At 44.6% G+C, this 24,780-nt stretch overlaps 1 protein-coding gene across 2 annotated transcripts in view; it reads right to left on the bottom strand.

The window, feature by feature from the left end:
* DOP1B (DOP1 leucine zipper like protein B) overlaps positions 1–24,780 on the bottom strand; it is a 133,871-nt gene that overhangs the window by 51,135 nt on the left and 57,956 nt on the right. For both annotated transcript variants that reach the window (XM_047796175.1, XM_047796183.1), the window contains exons 11-15: positions 23,355–23,474; positions 19,887–19,989; positions 18,082–18,273; positions 8,804–9,488; positions 5,958–6,229 (exon numbers count right to left, since the gene is read on the bottom strand). In XM_047796175.1, the coding sequence (XP_047652131.1) occupies positions 5,958–6,229; positions 8,804–9,488; positions 18,082–18,273; positions 19,887–19,989; positions 23,355–23,474 (1,372 nt within the window). The remainder of the gene's footprint in view (positions 1–5,957; positions 6,230–8,803; positions 9,489–18,081; positions 18,274–19,886; positions 19,990–23,354; positions 23,475–24,780) is intronic.

Below are 24,780 nucleotides of genomic sequence, written 5' to 3'. Positions count from 1 at the left end.
CATGGATGCCAGTCAGATCGGTTTCTGCTGAGCCATGATGGGAACTCTGAAATAAATTTCTGATAGAAAACTTTCAACTAAGTTAAGCGGACCCCTTACCTGCAGTCTCTGTGGCAAATTTATATGTAAGAGGTTCCATCTGGAAGACTGAGATTCAATACTGATCAAAAAACACACCTGCTCCTTTATCTGTCAGCCTTCGCATTCCCTATATTCTGGATGTTTTCTTAGTGGTTGGCAATCTGCTGTTTCTACTTAGAAAGGGCAGAGTACTCTTGGAATATCTGACCTTATTCTATTTGCACTGTGGGCAGCAGGAACACTGGTGTGTGAGCTGCTCCATGGGAATGAGAAAAAGGCTAGAAGATATGAAGCCAGCCTGCCACCTGAAGTCTGAGAACCTGGGGCACATACTGGCTATCTGTGCAGGTTGCTTTACTGTCTCTAGTTCCAGCATCTCAATGTGGGCAGGCACCAGCCAGATGCAGCTTTTGAGAACTGCATATACTAATGTATAATATATATAGCAGGCTCCAGTGCTTGTCAAGTTAATAGATACTCAGGAACATACTAATCTGAGTCAAAATAAAAATCAAGGCTTCAGAGGAGTTCCCTGGTGGCTCAGTGGCTTAAGGATCTGGCATTGTCATTGCAGTAGCTTGGGTCACTGCTGTGGTGCAGGTTTGATCCTTAGCCCAGGAAATTCTGCATGCTGTGGATGTGGCCAAAAAAGAAAAAAAAAAAAGATTTTGGTGATAAGCAGTTCCAATACCCCAAGGCTAGTAACTCAACGACAGCAACAGGCTAAACCATAGGTCAGCCCATTTACCACAAATAATAAGGGAAACAGATTGCTAGGAAAAACTCTGCTGTGTCAATGCAAATCTCAAAGACTGGCCTCAAAAAACTCCCTGTGCAGAGGGTTATAAATTTCACTGTATCAGACTGTGGAGTTATTTACGCATTGTTTAAAACAACAATAGCAACCAACCAGTGATTAGTGGAGCCTAACAGCTGGGTGTAATACCAAGCGAGCTTAACAGAGATCAGTGAAAGCAGCCAGTCAATGAGAAACTTGCCAGGACCATTATCAGCTCAGAGTGGATGCAAGTTCCTAAGCCTGCACCCTTCAAGGAGCAGCACCAAGGCCTCACACGGCATGGGAAACAGATGTCACTAAAATAGCCAAGTCACTAAAACAAATAAACAACAAAGACAAGAACAAGTCACTGGTGGGGCTAGGAGGGAGGTGTCAGAATAGAGAGTCACAATACATTATCTAAAATATCCAGTTGTCAATAAAGATTTTAAGGCATACAAAGATACAAGAAAATATGACCCATTCACAGGGGAAAAAAGCAAACAAAAGTAGCTAAGAGAGCAACCAGATTTAACAAAGACTTCAAAGTAGCCATTATAAATCTGTTTGAATAACTAAAGGAAATCATATTCAAAGAAATAAAAAAAGTATGATGATAACATCTCATCCAATAGACAATAACAATAGGAAGACAGAAATTATGAAATTATCTACAAAACAGACAATAACAATAGGAAGACAGAAATTATGAAATTATCTACAAAACAGATTCACAGACATAGAGAACAGACTTGTGGTTGCCAATGGGAAAGAGCTGGGGCAGGGATGGAGTGGGAGTTGGAGTGGCAGATGTAAACTATTATACACAGAATGGATAAACAATGCAGTCCTACTTTATAGCACAGGGAACTATATTCAATATCCTGTGATAAACCATAATGGAAAAGAGTATGAAAAAGAATGTATATACATATACTCATGTATTTATACACATATATGTGTAACAATCATTTTGCTGTACAGCAAAAATTGGCACAACATTGTAAATCAACTCCACACCAATAATAAAAGACTTTAAAAAAAGACATGAGTTAAAAAAAAGGCAAACTCTGGAGTTGAAAGTATAATAACCTAAATGAAAAATTCACTAAAGCAGGCCCAAAAGTTAGGCTGAACTGGCAGAAGAAAGAATCAGTGAAAAGATTGATAGAAATTATGAAATCTGAGGTATACAGAGAAAAAAAATAAGAAAAATGAATAGAGCCTTAGAGAAATGTGTGCGACACCATTAAATGCACCAACGTACACACAATTGGAGTGCCAGGTAAAGGAAAAGAGAAAGCAGCAGGAAAAATATTTCAAAAAATACTGGCTGAAAACTTCCCAAATTTGCTGGAAAACCTTAATCTACACAACCAAGAAGTTCAGCGAAATCCATGTAGGATAAATACAAAGAGATCCACACCCAGACACATCACAGTGAAATGCTAAAGGACAAAGGGAAAATCTTGAAAGTAACAAGAAAAAGCTGAACTGATAATTTACAGGGAGACCCCAGTAAGATTAATAGCGACCTTTTCATCAGAAACAAGGGAAGCCAGAAGATAAGTAGATGACACATTCAAATGATTAATTAAAATGTACGTTCACGCAAACACTTAGATGAGCCTTTGTTATGGATTATTAAAAAGTGTTGGTTTAAATATTTTATAGTCAAGCATATGTAGGGAAGAGTAAAGAATATTTATTCTTATATTCAGATTGTTGAAAGACAAAAAAGACCAAAAAACAACCCATTTCAACCAAGAACCTTATATGCTGTAAAACTACCTTACATAAAAGGAGAAACAAAAGACATTTCCGGGTAAATGAAGATGGAGAGATTTTGTTGCTCCCAAGCCCGCCTTGCAAGAAAGACTACAGGAAGTTCTTTAGGGTGAAAGCAACCGACCACAGACAGTTATCTGAACCTATACTCGAAGCAAAGGGCAGCACTAAAGGTAATTATGCAACTATCAAAAGGCAGTGTAAACGCGTATTTCTCCACTTCTTTCATTTGGTTTGAAAAAGAGCTGTGCAAAACAACAGGTACCCAATGTATTGGGGGGCATATAACACATAGAACTATAACTGGCAATAACAGCACAAGCGAAGCTGTACTGGAGTAAAGAAACAACACCTGATGCTAACTCAGATCCACGAGTGAAGACAGCCAGGATGGTACCTAAGAAGGTTAACAGAGCAAACTATAAATACATACAGTTGTTTCCCTTTCTTCTCCCAACGTCTTTAAACATCATGAGGTTATATAAAGCAATAATTATAACCATGTATTGCTGGTGTTGTAACAAATACAGATGTAATACGCATGACCCGAATAGCACAAGAGGGGAAGAGGAAGAGAGCTATTCCACAGGATTCTTTCTTTCTTTCTTTTTTTTTTTTTTTTTTTTGCTTTTTAGGGCTGCACCCACGGCATATGAAGGTTCCCAGGCTAGGAGTCCAATGAGAGCTACAGCTGCTGGCCTACACCACAGCCACAGCAACATCAAATCCAAGCCGCGTCTGTGACCTATACCACAGCTCACGGCAACGCCAGATCCTTAACCCACTGAGCAAGGCCAGGGATTGAACCCGCAACCTCATGGTTCCTAGTTGGATTCATTTCCACTGCACCACGACAGGAACTCCTCCACAAGAATGTTTCTATAGCCCACTGGAATACAGCACGAAAGTGAAGCTAGTTCTGAGGAGATGTAGATCGTAAACCGTAGAATAACTGCTAAATAAAGTAATTCCAAAAATACATGGAAAAATCATTGAGAACTAAAATACTACACTGGAAAATACTCACTTAATGAAAAAGAAAGTAGCAAGAGGGAAATAGGCAGGAAAAAGATATGACATACAGAAAACAAGGAAAATGGCACATTTCTACGCATACAATTAAAAAAACCACTGAATTGTGTACTTACTTTATTTTTGTCTTTTAGAGCTGCGCCCATGGCATACAGAGGTTCCCAGGCTAGGGGTCTAATCAGAGCTACAGCTGCCAGCCTACACCACAGCCACAGCAATGCCAGATCCAAGCCATGTCTGCAACCTACACCACAGCTCATGGCAACACCAGATCCTTAATCCACTGAGCAAGGCCAGGGATCGAACATTTACCTTCAAGGATACTAGTCAGATTCGTTTCTGCTGAGCCACGATGGGAACTCCAAATTGTGTACTTTAAATGAGTGAATTATATCTAAATAATACTATTTAAAAAAAAAAGAAAAGGAGGAGGTCCCTGGTTGTCTAGTGGTTAAGGATCTGGCATTGTCACTGCTGTGGCCTGGGTTCAATCCCTGGCCCAGGAACTTCCACATGCCATGAGTTTAGCCAAAAGTGAAAAATTAAAATAAATCAATCAATAAATAATTAAAGGGAGTTCCCTGGTGGTACAGTGGGTTAAGGACCTGGCATTGTCACTGCTATATCTCAGGTTGCAGCTGTGGCACAGGTTTGATCCCTGGTCTGGAACTTCCACATGCCATAGGCATGGCCAAAAAAAAAAAAAAAAAAAAAAGGAAGGAGAGAGAGAGAAAGAAAGAGAAAAAGAAAAACAAAAGGAAACAAAGCTGAGAGGTGGCCTTAGTTAGATGATTTGCTTGAGAAGAGCTCATCCCAAAGAGATGAAGAGCCAGCCCATTTCCAAAGCCCTTCAGAGGATGGCTATCGAGATCTAAAAGGGGAGTTCCCATCACAGCCCAGTGGAAACAAATCCAACTAGGAACCGTGAGGTTGTGGGTTCGATCCCTGGCCTCGCTCAGTGGATTAAGGATCTGGCATTGCTACGGTGCTAGTGTAGGCTGGCAGCTATAGCTCCAATTGGACCCCTAGCCTGGGAATCTCCATCTCACACGTAAGACATCTCAAATGTCTCTTCCTTAGCATCGCCGAGTTCTCAGGGCGCCTGCTGCCTCTACCACCTGCAGGGGAGCAGTGTCCCATCTACAGGCCTGAGTGAGTGGGCCTGTTCCTTTCTATACCACATGCCTACTTCTCCCTCGTCTGAGTCCCTGCTGTGGTCAGTGACTGGACAAGCAGAAGGTACCTGACTCAAGGGTGTCCCGCTGACTGCCTGTTTAATAGCCTTGCCTGGTTAGTTCAGAATGATAAGGAAGAAATACAAGTGTCATTAGCCAGGAGAACCAAGCTTGAGGGTCCTGAGGCAGACTGAAGGTCAAGTGATCCTGGTTGGCAGGGTGCTGTACAGCTTCCCAGGTGTGACACCCTGAGTCCCAGCTGCATCCTGCTCCTGCCCTTGGACTTCCACAGGCTCGCCTATCTTCATAATAATCTTCACTTTTATCCCACGGGCTAGCAGGAGAATCTTTCAGTTTCTAGCAATATGACCCTGATGATAACTTATTTTCTATCTTTCTCTTTTCTTGGGGGGGTCTTTTTGGGGCCAAACCTGCTGCATATGGAAGTTCCTAGGCTAGGCATCAAACCGGAGCTACAGCTGCTGGCCTATGCCACAGCCACGTCAGATCCGAGCTGCATCTGTAACCTATGCCACAGCTTGCAGCAACTCCAGATCCTTAACCCACTGAGCGAGGCCAGGGATTGAACCTGGGTCCTCATGGATAGTAGTTGGATTCTTGACCTGCTGAGCCACAATGGAAACTCCTGATACCTTCTTTTCTTTCTTTCTTTTTTAAAATGATTTTTATTTTTTCCATCATAGCTGATTGATACCTTATTTTCTTACTCTGTCCCCAAGAAAGATGGACAATACCTGCTCACCACCTTCCTTAAATTTGACAAGGACTAACTTTTCCTTGAGGCTCAGTAACTTCAAAGCCTCTAGCCTCACAAATTGGGCAGGCTCTTTTCTGTATGGTTAGATAACTTAGCAATCCTTACACATGGGGTCCAGTCAGCCTAAACGTGAACACACATATTACTGAACACTTGCTGCGGGGCCAGAAACTGTGCCAGGTGCCTGGGTGAGATAGGCGGACGAGGCAGGGACAGGTCTCCAGCCACCAGAGCCACCATATGCCTCGTCACCACCACCACAATGTCAAACAGTCTGGGAAGAGGGTCCCAGGGTCCCAGCTTCCCTCCTCCCAGTGGGAAGTACCTGATAGAAGTCTGTTTTCTCCGCGACGACTCTCAGTACTCCCGGAGCGATGGGAGGAACGGTCACCATCTGCAGCCTGCCGAGGAACGGGTTGTGCCCAGAGCTTTTGTAGCGTTTCATCTTGTCTTCAATGACCAGTGCCAGGGACTGGGAGTGGTTTATCACTTCGAGCAGGGTGGAGATGGCCACGTTCTGGAGGTAGCAGTCGGTCACACAACAGCAAATGGTCATCAGGGATTTCAGCCAAGATGGAAAACTGGGATCGCCTGCTCCTGGAAGGAAGCCAACCAGAGCTGATGGGAACAGACAAAACTACACGGGCCTGGCTCCCAGCCTGCAGGTCCTAAGACACCTTTAGATCCGGGAAGTCACCGGGAGGTGGTGTGATAACCTTTAGGTGGTGACACGATCCAATGTCCCCATTCAGGGCCAGAGGACAAATGGGACTAAGTCCGGTTTCATGCGTTTGTCACGTCATTCATAGAAGCACCAAGCACCCGCCGACTGTGCCATGGGTGCTCCCCTCATTATTCCAATTCTGTAAAAGTCGGTCTCGGGGCTTTGAGATGATTACAGATGCTTGCTTTTCATTTAAAATATTCAAATATAGGGAGTTCCCGTCGTGGCACAGTGGTTAACGAATCCGACTAGGAACCATGAGGTTGCGGGTTCGATCCCTGCCCTTGCTCAGTGGGTTAAGGATCCGGCGTTGCCATGAGCTGTGGTGTGGGTCACAGACACGGCTCAGATCCCTCGCTGCTGTGGCTCTGACGTAGGCTGGCAGCTACAGCTCCAATTTGACCCCTAGCCTGGGAACCTCCCATATGCAGCGGGAGCGGCCCAAGAAATGGTAAAAAGCCAAAAAAAAAAAAAAAATTCAAATATAGTAAAAATCTGCATTTTTTAAAAAAACTTTTCAGATTTACATATAGTAAAAGTCGCATTTTTTGGTGTCGAGTCCAAAACGTGTTTTCAGAGCTCTCTCAGTGGCAGGGCACATGGCATTAGCTTTAAAGGAAGCCAAAAATACACTGAAGATACCAATTCTAAATGCATTTCTTCCAAGTATACTGTCATTTGCAGCTCGTGAGCCGAGAGCCAACTGCATGGGAAGTTCAAGGTAATGACCATGAGAAGGGAGGGCTTCATTCACCCTCTGCTCTTCCCAACTTAATCACTCTTTCTTACTTTCCACCTTCCCCTCTATCCCTTTTCCTCTTTTTTCTTTTGACGGCTGCACCTGTGGCATATGGAAGTTCCCAGGCGAGGGGTCGGATGGGGGCTGCATCTGTGATCTACACCACAGCCATGGCCACACCAGATCTGTGACCTATGCTGCAGCTCAAGGCAATGGCTGGCTCCTTAACCCACTGAGTGAGGCCAGGGATTGAACCCGCATCTTCATAGACACTATGTCAGTTCTTAACCTGTGGAGCTACAACAGGAACTCCCCCTTGTTTCTCTAAAGTGTTCACTGTCTATGATGGACTCAAGTGTGTCTGCCCAAAATTCACATGTTGAAGCCCCAACCTTCAGCGTGATAGTATTTGGAGGCAGGGCCTACGGGAGGTGATTAGGTCTAGATGAGGTCTGCAGGTGTGGCCTTCTGATGGGACGGTGTCCTTTTAGTCAGAGACAACAGAGAGCGCCCCCCTGCACCGCCAGGGTGTGAGCACACCGGCAGAAGGGAGCAGTCTGCAACCAAGGGGACAGAGCTCCCCAGAAACTGACTACATGGGCACCTTGATCTCGAACTTCTAGCCCCAGAACTGTGAGAAAATAAATTTCTGTCGTTTCAGCCATCCAGCCAAGCTAGGACACTGCCTGTTAAGGGTTGAACTGTCTCCTGATACAAATTCCTAGGGTGAAGTCTGAACCCTTGGGACCTCAGGATGCGACTCTATTGGAAAATTGGTCCTGCAGATGTAATTAGTTAAAATGAGGTCCTGGTACAGCAGGGTGGGCCCCTAATCCAATAGAACTGGTTCCTCATGGAAGGGAAATTAGAACACAGACACGCACACAGGAAGAAGGCCGAGGAAAGATTAGATTAGGGCTGCCACAAGCCCAGGAGCTACCAGAGGCTCAAGGAGAGCGGGGAGCACACCCTTCCCAGCATCTTCAGGGGGAGCATGGCCCCGTCAACACACTGACCTCAGCCTCCTGGCCTCCAGACCCGTGAGACAACACGTTTCTGTTGTCTAAGTCACTGTGTTTGTGGCACTTTGTTATGGCAACCCGAGCAAACTAACACATGGAGCTTAACAGCAATTCTCACGAAACAGTCTACTGAGTATGATCAAGCACCTTTTATGTCCCAGACCTTTCTGGGATGGACTTCTGTGCTGTGCTGGATGCCCGCTGTTTAAAGATCCAATCTCATGAGTTCCCACTGTGGCTCAGTGACCAACGAACCTGACTAGTAACCATGAGGACGCGGGTTCGATCCTTGGTCTCACACAGTGGGTTAAAAGATCCGGTGTTGCCATGAGCTGTGGTGTAGGTTATAGGCATGGCTCGGATTTGGTGTTGCTGTGGCTGTGGCGCAGGCTGGCAGCTACAGCTTGGATTGGACGCCTAGCCTGAGAATCTCCATGTGCCATGGATGCGGCCCTAAAAAAGGACAAAAGACAAAAAAAAAAGAAAAAAAAAATCCAGTCCCAGCCTCATTGCTTTTCCATCCAGCAAGACACCAATCAAAACCGTACATGCTCGTTGCAAAATCAGGAAGCAAACAAATGTGACCAACAGTTCCTTCTGGGCTGGTGTGATCTCAGCTGTCTGTAAACAACCCCCACCCCAGCCACACGACTCCTCGGGATGGCCCGAGCGGGCTGCCCTCTCACCGGGAAGCCGGAAGAGCGTGTCGCAGAGCCGCTCCGTCTCCTCCTGGGACAGGTACACAGGGAAGGTGGCGCAGTCTAGCAGCAGGTGGCAGGCAGCAGCGAAGGCCTCCCGGCAGCTCTCCCTCGAGCTCCCCAGGTCAACGACCACCTGGTCCACAGTCCACTCCTCCTTCGTCCTGCGGCCAGGGCTGCTGGGCAGGGGTGATGGTGACTCCGTGCTTTTCATCTTAAATGGAGACCCTCGGACTGTGAAGAGGTCCGAGAGCATCTGCTTGAACTGGGGCACGCTGATGGGCTTCGCTTCCCATGAGTTCTTCCTGCTCAAGTCGCTGGCCTCCGCACTGCGTGTCCTGCCTTCATCCCGAGGGCCCGCGTGCTCCTCCGACTTGGCTTCTTCTCCAGACGCCAAGGGCTGCACTCCAAAGATGTTCTTGTGGGCAAAGTTGGCAATCAGCTCCTGGATGCAGAGGAGCGTCCTCTGCATGCTCCCTCCCTTCTTCCAGACGTCGTCTTTTTCCGGGGACACCCTGGGAACCCTCAAGTGCTCGGAGAGCTCTGGTGACGAGGCGCTCAGCCCGATCCCACTGTCCTCAGATTTGAGTGGAGGAAACGAAGCGTCTTCCTCCCCTGGAGGCACCACGCCTGTGTCTATGATTATCTCAGTGTTGCCACCTCTAACTGGACTCTGCAAGAAATGGAAGTTTGCACCGTGTGTCTCGTTAAGACCAAGGGATTCAAATTTCAAATGAAACAGGCTACAAAGGCACACTCCATTTTTCAAACCATAATTCTCTATGCCAAGAGGCTCCCTGTGTCCATGTGTGTGCATAATGACATGGAAAGGGCAGGAGAGAGGCTGACAAAGCCCCATGCCTTTTGGGGGTGCTGGCTTGAGCCCACGTTTATTATTCATTTAGACCTTTCAGGGTTCAAAGAGGTTATTTAAAAAGCTTCTGGAGTTCCCGTTGTGGTTCAGTGGTTAACAAATCCGACTAGGAACCATGAGGTTGCGGGTTTGATCTCTGGGCTCAGTCAGTGGGTTAAGGATCCAGGGTTGCCGTGAGCTGTGGTGTAGGTCGCAGATGTGGCTCGGATCCCGTGTTGCTGTGGTGTAGGCTGGCAGCTATAGCTCCAATTAGACCCCTAGCCTGGGAACCTCCATATGCTGAGGGTACGGCCCTAAAAAGACAAAAAGACAAAAAAAAAAGTTTCTGATATTTACAAATATGAATGAGGAAACTAGGCTGAAGGTAAAATAGAGGCACAAAGAATGAGAGATGAAAAATAGAACAAAGTGTATATTTTACATACATACATATATATGTGTGTATATATTCTGTGACTTTTCCAAAGGGATGATATGTCAACCTTTAATGGATCAATCTTTTTTCTTACACTGTTACTCAGATAGTATTACATTAAATTAGGGATTAAGATGGCAGAATAGAAGGACTGGACCTCAACTTCTCTCCTAGAAACAACAAAATTCACAACTAAAGGCTGAGCACTCTTCACCCAAATGGACCAGAAACCTTATAAAGATACCCTACTCCAGAAGAAAAAGACGAGGCCACAATAAGAGGTAGGAGGGGCGATTTTGCGATATAAACCACCCCATACCTCCCGGGTGGGAAGCCGCACAGACTGAAAACTAACTGGTTCACCGAGACTCACCTACAGGAGTGAGAGTTCTGAGCACCACATCAAACTCTCACGTGTGGGGATCTGGCACTGGCAGAAAGAGCCCCAAAGCATCTGGCATTGAAGGCCAGTGGGGCTTGTGCACAGGAGCTCCATAGGACTGGGGAAACGGAGACCCCATTCTTAAAAGGCGCACACAGACTTTCATGTGCACTGAGTCCCAGGGCAAAGCAAAGTCTCCAAGGGAATTTGGGTCAAACCTGACTGCAATTCTTGGAGGACATCCTGGGAAAACAGGGGTGAACGTGGCTTGCTGTGAGGGAAGGACATTGAAGGCAAAGCTCTCAGGAATATTCAGCAGCACGCCTTTCTCTGGAGGTGGCCATTTTGGGAAAATCTGGCCCCACCTGTCAGCCAGCTGCTGAGAAGCCCCAGGACAAACAACAACCCAGGTGGAATCATAGCCCCACCCCTCAGTAAACAGGCTGCCTAAAGACCCTTCAGGCACACAGCTGCCTCTAATCCCATCCAGAGACTAAGCCCCACCCACCAGAGGGATTAGAATCAGCTCCTCCTACCAGGGGGCAGGCATCAGCCCCTCCCATCAGGAAGGCTACAGCAAGCACCCCATACCGATTTCAGCCACAGGGGGGCAGACATCAGAAGTAAGGGAGGCTACAATCCTTTTATCTGTAAGAAGGTCACCACACTAAAAACCTATAAAAATGAAAAGACAGAGGACTATAACTCAGATGAGGGAGAAAGGAAAAACCCCAGAAAAACAGCTAAGCCATGAGGAGATTCTCAGCCTCCAGGAAAAAGACTTTAGACTGTCGATGCTGAAGATGATGCAAGACATTGGAAATAAACTGGAGGCAAAGATGGATAACTTACAGGAAACACTGACCAAGGAGATATCAAACTTAAACAAGAAGTGATGCAAAATACAATAACTGAAATAAAAAACTCACTAGAAGCAGCTAACAGCAGAAAATAGGAGGCAGAACGAATAAGTGAGGTGGAGGACAGATTGGTGGAAATTATGGATGCAGAACAGAAAAGAGAAAAAAGATTGAAAAGAAATGAAAAGAGTCTCAGAGAACTCTGGGAAAACATTAAACGCAACAATATCCGTACTATAGGAGTGCCAGAAGGAGAAGAGAGAGAGAAGGGAACAGGAAAAATATTCCAAGAGATAATAGCCGAAAACTTCCCTAACATGGGAAAGGAATCACTCACTCAAATCCAGGAAGCACAACAAGTACCATATAAAATAAACCGAAGGAGGAACACCCTGAGACACATACTAATCAAACTGACCAAAATTAAAGACAAAGAGAAAATCTTGAAAGCAGCTAGGGAAAAGAAACAAATAACATACAAGGGAACCCTAATAAGGCTATCCGCAGATTTTCCAACAGAAACTCTGCAGGCCAGAAGGGAGTGGCATGAGATACTCAACGTGATGAAAGGAAAAAACCTCCAACCAAGATTACTCTCCCCAGCAAGGCTCTCGTTCAGATTTGAAGGAGAAATCTAAACCTTCACAGATAAGCAAAAGCTGAGAGAATTCAGCAACACTAAACCAGCCTTACAACAAATACTAAAGGAACATCTATAGGCAGGAAAGAACAAGAGAAGAAGGAAAGGAAAAAGAGCAGCAAAAACAAATCCAAAGTAATTAATAAAATGGCAAGAAGAACATACATATCAGTAATTACCTTAAGTGTGAATGGACTAAACGCCCCAGCCAAAAGACATACACTGGCTGAATGGATACAAAAACAAAACCCATATATATGCTGTCTAAAAGAGATCCACTTCACTTCTAGGGACACATAAAAATTGAAAGCAAGAGGATGGAAGAAAATATTTCCTGCAAACGGGGATCAAAAGAAAGCTGGAGTAGCAATACTCATATCAGACAAAATAGACTTTAAAATGAAGACTATTTTAAGGGACAAAGAAGGACATTACATAATGATCAAAGGATCAATCCAAAAAGATGATAGAACAATTTTAAATATCTACGCACCCAACACAGGTTCATCACCATATCTAAGGCAACTGCTAACAACCTTAAAAGGAGAAATCGACAATAACACAGTCATAGTGGGGGACTTTAACACCCCACTTACAGCAATGGACAGATCAACCAGACAGAAAATCAATAAGGAAACATAGGCCCTGAGTGATGCATTAAACCAGATGGACTTCATAGATATTTATAGGACATTCCATCCAAAAGCAACAGAATACACATTCTTCTCAAGTGCACATGGAACATTCTCTAAGGTTGATCATATCCTGGGCTACAAATCCAACCTCAGTAGCTTTAAGAAAATTGAAATCATATCAAGCATCTTTTCCAACCACAACGCTATATGACTGGAAATCAACAACAAGAAAAAAATCTGCAAAAAACACAAACACGTGGAGACTCAACAACATGCTACTAAACAACCAATGGATCACTGAAGAAATCAAAGAGGAAATTTAAAAAATACCTAGGAGCAAATGACAACAAAGATACGACACTCCAAAACCTATGGGATGCACCAAAAGCCATTCTAAGACGAAAGTTTATAGCAATACAAGCCCACCTCAGGAAACAAGAAAAAGCCCAAATAAACAAGCTAACTTTACATCTAAAGCAGCTCGAGAGAGAAGAACAGACAAGACCTAAAGTTAGTAGAAGGAAAGAAATCATAAAGATCAGAGCAGAAATCAATGAAATAGAAACAAAGAAAACCATAGAAAAGATCAAAGAAACGAAAAACTGGTTCTTTGAAAAGATCAACAAAATTGAGAAACCCCTAGCCAGATTTATCAAGCAAAAAAGAGAGAGGAATCAAATCAATAAAATAAGAAAGGAAAAAGGAGAAGTAGCAATGGACATCACAGAAATACCAAGGATCATAAGTGACTACTATATGCAACTATATGCCAATAAAATGGAAAACCTAGAAGAAATGGACAAATTCTTAGAAAAGTACAATCTACCAAGACTAAACCAAGATGAAATAGAAAAGATGAATGGACCCATCACAAGAACTGAAATTGACACTGTGATGAAAAAACTTCCAACCAACAAATGTCCAGGACCAGATGGCTTCACAGGTGAATTCTATCAAACATTTAGAGAAGAGTTAACACCTATCCTTCTGAAACTATTTCAAAAAATTGCAGAGGAAGGGATACTCCCAAACTCATCCTATGAGGCCACCATCACCCTGATACCAAAACCAGACAAAGATAACACAAAAAAAGAAAACTATAGGCCAATTTCACTGATGAACATTGATGCAAAAATCCTCAACAAAATACTAGCAAATCACATCCAACAATACATTAAAAGGATTGTACACCATGATCAAGTGGGATTTATCCCAGGGATGCAAGGGTTCTTCAATATCCACAAATCCATCAGTGTGATACACCACATTAACAAACTGAAGAATAAAAACCATGTGATCCTCTCAATAGACGTGGAAAAAGCCTTTGACAAAATCCAACACCCATTTCTGATAAAAACCCTTCAGAAAGTGGGCATAACGGGAACCTACCTCAACATGATAAAGGCCATATATGAACAAACCCAGAGCTAAGATCCTTCTCAATGGTGAAAAGCTGAAAGAATTCCCACTGAGATCAGGAATAAGACAGGATGTCTGCTCTCACCACTCCTCTTCAACATGGTTCTGGAGTCCTAGCCACAGCAATCAGAGAAGTAAAAGAAATAAAAGGAATCCAGATTGGAAAGGAAGAAGTAAAACTATCGCTATTTGCAGATGACATGATACTATACCTAGAGAATCCTAAAGCTGCTACCAGAAAACTGTTAGAGCTCATCCATGAATTTGGCAAAGTTGCAGGATACAAAATCAATACACAGAAATTGACAGTGTTTCTATATACTAACAATGAAGAAGCAGAAAAGGAAATTAGGGAAGCAATCCCGTTTACCATCACATCCAAAAGAGTAAAATACCTAGGAGTAAACCTACCTAAAGAGACAAAAGACCTATACTCTGAAAACTACAAGCTACTGATGACAGAAATCGAAGATGACACAAATAGATGGAAAAATATACCATGCTCGTGGATTGGAAGAGTTAATATTATCAAAATGACTATCCTACCTAAGGCAAACTACAGATTCAATGCAATCCCTATCAAATTACCAAGGACCTTTTTCACAGAATGCGAACAAAATATTTTAAAGTGTGTTTGGAAGCACAAAAGACCCAGAATAGCCAAAGACATCCTGAGAAAGAAACATGGAGCTAGAGGAATCAGGATCCCGGACTTCAGGCTATAGTACAAAGCAACAGTCGTCAAAACCATGTGGTACTGGCACAAAGACAGAAATATAGATCACTGGAACAGGACAGAAAGCCCAGAATTAAACCCACGCACCTACAGCCAACTCATCTATGTCAAAGGAGGCAAGAATAGACAATGGAGAAAGGACAGCCCCTTGAATAAGCGGTGCTGGGAAAACTGGACAGCCACACGGAAAAGAATGAAATGAGAACACTCCCTAACACCATACACAAAAAGAAACTCACAATGGATGAAAGACCTAGATAGAAGGCCAGACACTATCAAACTCTTAGAGGAAAACACAGGCCAAACACTCTCTGACATAAACCACAGCAACATCTTCTCAGATCCACCTCTCAGAGTATTGACAACAAAAACAAAAATAAACAAATGGGACCTAATCAAACTTCAAAGTGTCTGCACAACAAAGGAAACCCTAAACAACACCAAAAGACAACCCACAGAATGGGAGAAAATCTTTGCAAGTGAATCCACTGACGAGGGATTCATCTCCAAAATTTATAAATACCTTCTGCAGTTCCATACCAAAAAAACAAACAACCCCTTCAAAAAATTCGCAGAAGATCTAAACAGACAATTCTCCAAAGACGACATACAGATGGCCAAAGACCACATGAAAAGATGTTCAACATCACTCATTTTTAGAGAAATGCAAATCAAAACCACTCTGAGGTACCACCTTACACCAGCCAGAATGGCCATCATCCAAAAGTCTACAAACAATAAGTGCTGGAGAGGGTGTGGAGAAAAAGGAACACCAGTACACTGTTGGTGGGATTGTCAATTGGTGCAACCACTGTGGAAAGCAGTATGGAGATTCCTCAGAAAACTCAAAATAGAACTACCCTTTCATCCAGCAACCCCACTCCTGGGCATCTATCCAGAGAAAACCATGACTCGCAGAGACACATGTACTCCAATATTCATTGCAGCACTATTTTCAATAGCCAAGACATGGAAACAACCTAAATGTCCATCGACAGAGGAGTGGATCAAGATGTGGTACATGTACATAATGGAATATTACTCGGCCATTAAAAGGAATGAAATAATGGCATTTTAGCAACATGGATGGACCTAGAAATTAACATGCTAAGTGAAGTCAGTCATACGATGAGACACCAACATCAAATGCTTTCACTGACATGTGGAATCTGAAAAAAGGACAGACTGAACTTCTTTGCAGAACAGATGCTGACTCACAGACATTGAAAAACTTATGGTCTCCGGAGGAGACAGTTTGGGTGGTGGGGGGATGTGCCTGGGCCGCGGGATGGAAATCCTGTGAAATCAGATTGTTATGATCATTATACAACTACAGATGTGATAAATTCATTTGAGTAATAAAAAAAATGGAAAAAAAAATGCCACAGAGAAGTTAAAAAAAAAAGACATTATAAGAGAACAATATGAGAAAGTTAAGATAATATTTGTCTTTATTGGTGTTTTCATTCTGTTTTCTGGTTGATTTATATCATTATTTAATGCCAAAATGTGAAACCTGATAAAATAATAATGCAAAATGCTGTATGTTTGCTTGGTTTTTATTGTATCAATTTGTACAGAAAGTACATAAAATATTTAAAAATAATAATGCAAAAATTAAAAAAGAAATTAAATTGAGGTTTTGTGTAATGCACACACACAAAAAAATTACATTAAATTTAAAACTTTCCAGCATTTAACCCACTGTCCTCTCTGGGGAAGAATAAGAAAATATTTCACAGTTTTGGAAACATACTGTTATTTATTTATATTTGTAGACTACATGTGCCTAAATTTTCTACCTTACATCCTTTTTAGGATTTTTTTTTCCAATAGCAGTAATAGCTGGGGGGAGAAAAGGACTAACTTTGAAACTGAAGGAGCCATCTGTTATTAGTCTGCAAATTGAGATTCAAGCCCCATCTGCCTCCCAGCACTAACCAACACACCCAGCTCTCCTCACAGCTGCTTCGCTTTTCAAGTCTGTTCACTGCCCTGGCCACCACTGCTGCGAGTGGATTTCAAGGGCAGAACTTTCAAAGCCCTAAACAAAGTAGAAAATAAAAATAATTTAAAGGCCATAGGTCTTAATCTGCTTGTGGAATGATAACCGTTAGTCTTTTGGGAGGACCATCTGGCAGCGTCTCTCCAAGTGAAAAGGCAGGGGTCTGACTGCAGCCCATCACAGGGAACGGATCCCTGAGAAATGCAGCCCTGGGCACAGCTTGGGCAAGGATGCTTGTGGCAGCAGAGTAACAGCAAAACACTAGAAGTCACCAAGATAGGGGGAGGTGAAGGAGCTATAAAGCCATCCCCCCAGACTGCCCTGGGGAAATGAGAAAGCAGTGAGACACTTCTCTGTGCATAGATATGGAAAGGTGTTCCCCAAGCACTGCTTTTGGATGAAAACCAAGGGAGGGCAGAGAATAATATATGTCAGGGGTCGAACTGTGTTCCTTAACCTCCAGCACCTGTGAGCGTGACCTTAGTTGGAAACGAGGCCTGTGAAGAGGAAGGCTGAGGCTGGGGGGGTGGTGTCGACAAGCCCAGGCACGCTGAAGACGGCCGGCGAAGCACACAAGACAAGCGAGGTGCACGGACCAGATTCTCCTTCACAGCCTCCGAAGGAAGCACCTTGCTGACGCCTTCGTCTTGGACCTGTGGCCTCCAGAACCGAGACAAGAACTTTTTTGTCGCTCAGTGTGGCACTTTGCTATGGCAGCCCCAGAAGCTAATATCTCATGTTTAAAAAAGCAAAATTAGGAGTTCCTGTTGTGGCTCAGTGGTTAACGAATCTGACTAGTATCCATGAGGGCGCAGGTTCGATCCCTGGCTTTGCTCAGTGGGTTAAGGATCCGGTGTTACCGTGAGCTGTGGTGTAGGTTGCAGATGTGGCTTGGATCCCGAGTTGCTGTGGCGCAGGCTGGCAGCTATAGCTTCGATTTGATCCCTAGCCTGGGAACCTCCACGTGCTGCGGGTGCGGCCCTAAAAATCAAACAGTAAAAAATAAAATAAAAAAATAAAAAATAAAAATGATGCATAAACAAACATTCACATAGAAAGGTCTGAACGGTGAGCTATTATCTACCATTAGCTTAGTGATGGGCTTTAGCAGGAGGCAGCAGGGAAGAGGGTGAAATGAAGGGGGGGAGGTCATTCTACGCCAAACGCTTTCATAAAGTTTTGGAGGACTTTAGAAGAGTGTTTTAGATATTACCACCAAGTCGTCTGGTCTCTATTCCTATCTGGGAGGCACAAGGTTCTTTCAGCCCAGAGAGCCACGCCAGCGCCTCCCAGCACGTACCGAGCTTCCACTCGTGGGCTCCGTGTCCAAGTAGGAAGGCGGCATCTGCACCTTGCTGAGCACCTTGAAGCATGTCTTCAAGGCGTGCGTGAGTTCAGCCAAGCTCAGTGCCTCCATCTCCTCAGCCAGGGGCTGCACCAGGCAGCCAAGCACCTGCGGGAGGTACTGGGTTTGCACCTCTGAGTAAAGTTCCTGTAAGATAGAGACACGGGCTTGGCAAATGTGTTTTTGGGTTACAATCAGTGGAAAACTCAAAAATGTTCTGTTTTTATTTTTGTCTTTTTAGGGCCCTACCTGGAGCATATGGAGGTTCCCAGGTTAGGGGTTCAGTCAGAGCTACAGCTGCTGGCCTACACCACAGCCACAGCAATGCAGGATCCGAGTTGCATCTGCGACCTACACCACAGCTCATGGCAACACTGGATCCTTAACCCACTGAGCGAGGCCAGGGATCAAACCTGCAACCTCATGGTTCCTAGCCGGATTTGTTTTCACTGTGCCATGATGGGAACTCCAAGTGTTTTTTTTTTTTGTTGTTGTTGTTTTTTTTTAAATTTTTTAGAGCATAGGTTTATTTCATGTTAATTACCAAATCAGAAAACAGAATAATATTTCTTTTTGATCTAAATAAATCAGTGAACATTCCTCCTCTCCTTTCAGGTGGCTTTTCTTTCTTTTCTTTTCCTTTTTTTTTGCTTTTTAGGGCCGCACCTGCAGCATGTGCAAGTTCCCAGGCTAGGGGTGGAATCAGGGCTGTAGCCACCAGCCTACACCATAGCCGAAGCAACATGAGATTCGAGACGCATCTGTGACCTACACCACAGCTCATGGCAACTCTGGATCCTTAACCCATTGAGTTAGGCCAGGGATCAAACCTGCATCCTCAGGGTCCTAATCGGGTTTGTTAACCACTGAGCAACAACGGGAACTCCTGGCACAACTTTTAAGAAACACATTTACTCTCGCTCCTAAATAAGCGTCATACAGGGATGACAACCAGCTCATCATCTGGTTTTCATAATTTCAGCTCAGCCCACTTAACTGGCTCAAAAGTTATATTCCCCCCCCGCCTTTTTTCCCCAGCTGCACTTGTGGCAATGGAAGTTCCTGGGCTGGGGATCAAGTCTGAGCCACAGCTGTGACCTATGCCACAGCTACAGCAACGCTGGATCCCTAACCCACTGCGCCAGGCTGGGGACTGAACCACAGAGACAAGCTGGATCATTAACCTACTGCATGATGGTGGGAACTCCAGAAGTTATAACCCCTTTAATTAAAAGGACCTAAAGGATTTAAGAGATCCCATCCACCTATGCAGATCTTCTATGCTCAAACAAACATCAAAACAGTGCTACGGGAGTTCCCCTCGTGGCTCAGCGGTAACGAACCCGGGCAGTGTCCTTGAAGATATGGGTCAATCCTTGGCTCTGCTCTGTGTGCTGAGGATCTGGCATTGCCATGAGCTGAGGTGTTAAGTTGCAGATGCAATTCGGGTCTGGCGTTGCTGTGTTTGTGGTGTAGGCTGGAAGCTGCAGCTCCAATTTGACCCCTAGCCTGGGAACTTGCATATGCCGCAGGTGTGACTCTAAAAAGAAAAAACAGAAACAATAAAAACCCCCCAAAACCCCAAAAAACCAAAACCAACAACCCCCCGCCCCCCAGTGTTGCTGTAGCTGTGGTGTAGTGCTACATATTTATGTACGACTACTTCTTCAGTAAGTTAGGTTTATAAACAGGCTGATCACAGTGATAAGAATGCAAATAACAGGCAGAGTTGACTCCTGTCTTTACGGCCAAGGACCTACCAGGGGAATCACATCCAGCAGGAAGACGAGCAGGGTGCAGAGCTCGGAGACAGTGGTGGGAGGGCCGACGCTTCTTCTGGCCGTGTAACTCTGCTTCGCCGGCCTGCGTGCATCACAGGAAAGGAAAGCAAGTGAATTCTCACGATAATTTCAAGCCTTTCCTGCGGTTGCCATGAAAGTTACTACTTCTATTTCAAACACAATGAAAGACGGTTTCTGGAGTTTTAATAATTGAGTTTTGGGGCCAGGGAGTTCCCATCATGGCTTAGTGGAAATGAATCTGACTAGGGCCCATGAGAATGCAGGTTCAATCCCTGGCCTCGTTCAGTGGGTTAAGGGTCCAGTGTTGCCATAAGCTGTGGTGTAGGTCACAGACGTGGCTCAGATCTGGTGTTGCTGTGGCTGTGGTGTAGGCCGGCAGCTGCAGCTCCAATTTGAACCCCTAGCCTGGGAACTTCTATATGCCACAACTATGCCTCTAAAAAGACAAAAAAAAAAAAGAAGTTTTGTGGTCAAAAACCATCTAACAGAAAAAAGTGTCAATAATGGAGTTCTCTTGTGGGGCAGTGGATTAAGGATCTGGTGTTGTCACTGCCTCGGCTTGGGTTGCTGCTGTGGCTCGGGTTTGATCCCTGGCCAGGGAAATTTCTCAGGCAAGGCCAACAACCCCCACCCCTGCCCCCTGCTCAAAATAAAAACCCGCCGCAAAGAAGTGTCAATAAGTGTCTTGAACCTGATGTCTCCAGAACAGGCTCACTCTGACTTGAACACTATCAAATGGGGTAAGGGTGGGATTCCACACCCAGCAGATCTGGAGCTGTCCACAGCAACAGGACAAAAGTCCTGTTCCAAGGGAAGGAGCTGGGTGACGGAATGCAGGACAGCTGTTCAACCTGCTGTTGGAGCAGCCTGAGACCGCTTCCCCCGACCCGTGTCACCACAAGCTCGTCCACAATGAGCTAATTCATGAGCTGAGAATTCCACAGCTTCCACAGGGACGTGAACGCCGCTGGCAACTCCACTGGTAGCTGCCTACCTCATTCTGAAACTCCACACTTCCGTTTTGTCTTTTGTGGGGTGCCCACGGTGTGTGGAAGTTACTGGGCCAGGGACGGAACCCACACTGCACCTGCAGCCCAAGGCACAGCGGTGGCAATGCTGGATCCTTAACCTGCTGCATCACAGGAGAACTCCAACACTTCCTTTTAAGGAAGCAGGCCACTGGATAAATAAGTATGTATTGGCTCTCAAAATGGTCTTATTGTGGATTCATCTACGTATCACACTACGATTCAGCTTGAGTTTTCTTCACTGTAAATTATCGCTTAGTTTTCTGAGAGTTTATTTATTTTGGGGAGAAACTGAAGAACTCTACCCATTATATCCAGGAGATTTCGCTTTCGCTGCCTACTTTAAAGAAACCCCTGCGTCTGTGTGTAAAGAGACAGGACAGACATGGTCACCAGAGTGCAATGTGCAACAACCAAGACACTGACACTGGTTTATTTACGCGCTGGACCACTACGCCTAAAATGAATGAAATAGGTGTGTATGTTACAACACAGATACGTCTCCCAAAGGGCTGTTGACACCCCAAACCAGCACATTGCAAAAAGTCATATACAACGCAATACCACTTATAGCAAACCTAAACAGACAAAGCAGACTATATCATTTCTGGATACACACTTGTTATAAAAGCACAGATGTCTCAGGACAGACATGAATTTCAGGACAGTGATTAAATGCTGGGGTGAAAGGAAGGGAAAGTAAGGAGTTAGCTCTACCTGGGGGGCAACATTTTATTCCTTAAAAAAAGATGGCGGGAATTCCCCTTCATGGCTCAGGAGTTAACAAGCCCGACTAGGATCCATGAGGATGCGGGTTCAATTCCTGGTCTCGCTCAGTGCGTTAAAGATCTGGCGTTGATGTGAGCTATGGTGTATGTTGCAGACACAGCTTGGATCGTGCACTGCTGTGGCTGTGGTGCAGGCCGGCAGCTGTAGCTCTGATTTGACCCCTAGCCTGGGAACCTCCATATGCTGCAGGTACAGCACTAAAAAGCAAAAAAAAAAAAAAAAAAAAAAGGAAAAACAATGGTCAGCTGTTGTCTACAATTTCAGCAATGGGTGCGTGTGTCAGACATTAGTTCCTCTAATTTTTTTCTTTTTAAGAAAACACACCTTCTAACTCTGAAATGGAACTAAGCTAACCAACATACACTCCAGCCTCAGGATAACACAGCCTTGCTGTTACCCGTGGATCTAATTACAGTTAATTTATTCATCAGAGGCTTGACCCCTGGCTGTGGCCTGGCCTTATCTAGGAGAAGCTGGGGAGTCAGGCAGGCTTGCTTCTAATCTCAGCTGCTGCTAACTTGCTGTGCAAGGCCACCCCAGGTGCCTCATGTCTCCGAGCTCCAGCTTTCTTATATGACGACATGCCTGCTTCTCCCGGGGGTGAGGAGGCTGGCCCACGGCCAATGTTAATAAGTAACACTTTGGTGATGGCTACAGGTACCACAGACAGCGTGACAACACAGGGCCTTCGAAAGGAGGAGACAAGAACGAAGTTTTACTGTGAGACTCACAGGACAAGATGTGGTTTGAGAGATTCCCTCCTTTACAGGGAAAATCACACGGAGAAGGCCCTCATGCAAGTTTCCTGTCCAGAGGATGCCAGCGCCCGCACTTCTGAGGTGGTGCAATTCACCAGGTTAGAGGAGATGTGAAAGCTGATTATAGTGGCTCCAAATGTGACTGCTTCCACCTGACCAGTTATACACTAATCTCAATAAAAAGGTAAGATGATTGACGGTTTCAAAAATACTCTCTCCCCTCCCAGGGCCACCGAACTAAGCTTCTTTTTTTTTTTTTTCTTTCTTTCCTCCCCCCCCCCTTTTTTTTTTTTTTTTTGCTTTTTAGGACTGCACCTGTGGCATATGGAAGTTCCCAGGCTAGGGGCTGAATCAGAGCTATAGCTGCTGGCCTATGTCACAGCAACACAGAATCCCAGCTGCATCTGTGACCTACACCATAGCTCCCGGCAATGCTGGACCCTTAACCCACTGAGTGAGGCAAGGGATTGCACCTGCAACCTCACAGTTACTAGTCGGATTTGTTTCTGCTGCGCCATAGTGGGAACACCCCGAACTAAGCTGCTTTAACAGATCAGGCCCCTAAAGGCCCTGTGCAAAGAAAGCTGATTCGATCAATGCAACCTGAAAATGCACAGAGGAGTTTTGAAAGTTTGGCTTTAATAAGGAAGCTTCAGAATCATGTGAAGCTTCTCAATGGTAATGTTTTCAGTTCCATTCTGATTTTAAGTGAATTCTTTCCCATCGTGCACTCAGCAGAGACCACCCAGTGTTATTAGCCAGGTCGGTATAATCTGGCCACAATAACAGTGCTGAAACCAGGAAACCCTCACCTCCTTCCTGATTAGTCATAACCTGAACTGGAGGCTTACCTGAAGCAATCCTCAAAACACCTCATCATGTAATCCCAGAGAAAGTCTGTGCTTAGGGACGTGATCAGCAAATTCACCGTTTTAACAATCTCGGAGGCGTTTCTGTTCTCCTTTATTGTACTGTAAAGTAAGAGGGATATTTATTTCTTTATTTTTTATTTTTATTTTTATTTTTTTTTTTTAGGGCCACACCTGCAGCATATGGAGGTTCCCAGGCTAGGGGTTCAATCAGAGCTGTTGCTGCTGGCCTACGCCAGAGCTGTAGCAACACCAGATCCGAGCCGTGTCTGTGACCTATACCACAGCTCACAGCAACGCTGGATCCTTGACCCACTGAGCGAGGCCAGGGATTAAACCTGCAACCTCATGGTTCTTAGTTGGATTCATTTCCGCTGTGCCACAATGGGAACTCCGATATTTATAAATATATCCATGAAAAGCCCTGTATTATGGGAACACCATATCTGGAAAAGGAATTCACTGTACCATATGCACCTTATTTCTAGAGAGACGGACAAACTCGTTAAGAGATAAAAATATGACTGTTCTGACATAAGGAAGAGTATGCACTGTACCATCCCAAACAGTATTTCTATTATTACCTCAGAAGCTAGCTTATGAGCTATTGCAAAAAGGTGATATGTTAAAAGCCAGTTTTAGTCCAACAGCAGGTGATGCTGTTCTATTGGTGGAATAATATAGTATACCATTTAAGAGGGAGATGTAGCTGACATTTAAATGCGTATCTTCTATGACTCAGAAAATTTATTCCAAGGATTTATCCTCAAGAAATTCTTGCACAGGAACACAAAGATAGAGGCATAAGGATACCAAGGCAGTGTCATTTTAAACTACTGAAAAAGTGGAGGAGTTCCCACTGTGGCTCAGCAGGTTAAGAACCCAATTAGGATTCCCACTGTGGCTCAGAGGTTAATGAACCCAAGTGGTATCCATGAGGATGCGTGTTCGATCTCTGGCTTTACTCAGTGGGTTAAGGATCCAGCATGGCTGTGAGCTGTGGTGTAGGTCACAGACTCGGCTTGGATCCCGTGTTGCTGTGGCTGTGGTGTGGGCCAGCAGCTGCAGCTCTGATGCAGCCCCTAGCCTCCATATACCTCCATATGCTGAGGGTGCGGCCCTAAAAAAAAAGAAAAAAAGAAAGAAAAAGTGGAAACCATCCAAAAGTCAATCAATAAGAGACTGGTCAATCGGTCAGGACTTCTCAGCCAAGTGCTAACTCCTTACTGAGGACTCTAAGGCAACCACTATGTCCCACAGGAGAAGACTGCAGAGCCATTTGCAACTTGTATTTAAAAAAAAAAAAAAAAAAAAAGGTGGAGGGAGCTCTCTGGTGGCCTCTAGGGTTAAGGCTCCTGCATTTTCACCACTGTGATTCTGGTTGTTGTTATGGTGCGGGTTTGATCCC

This window comes from Phacochoerus africanus, chromosome 1, assembly GCF_016906955.1.
Source record: "Phacochoerus africanus isolate WHEZ1 chromosome 1, ROS_Pafr_v1, whole genome shotgun sequence".
Taxonomy (NCBI): domain Eukaryota; kingdom Metazoa; phylum Chordata; class Mammalia; order Artiodactyla; family Suidae; genus Phacochoerus; species Phacochoerus africanus.
This window is presented reverse-complemented; position numbering and strand designations above follow the sequence as displayed.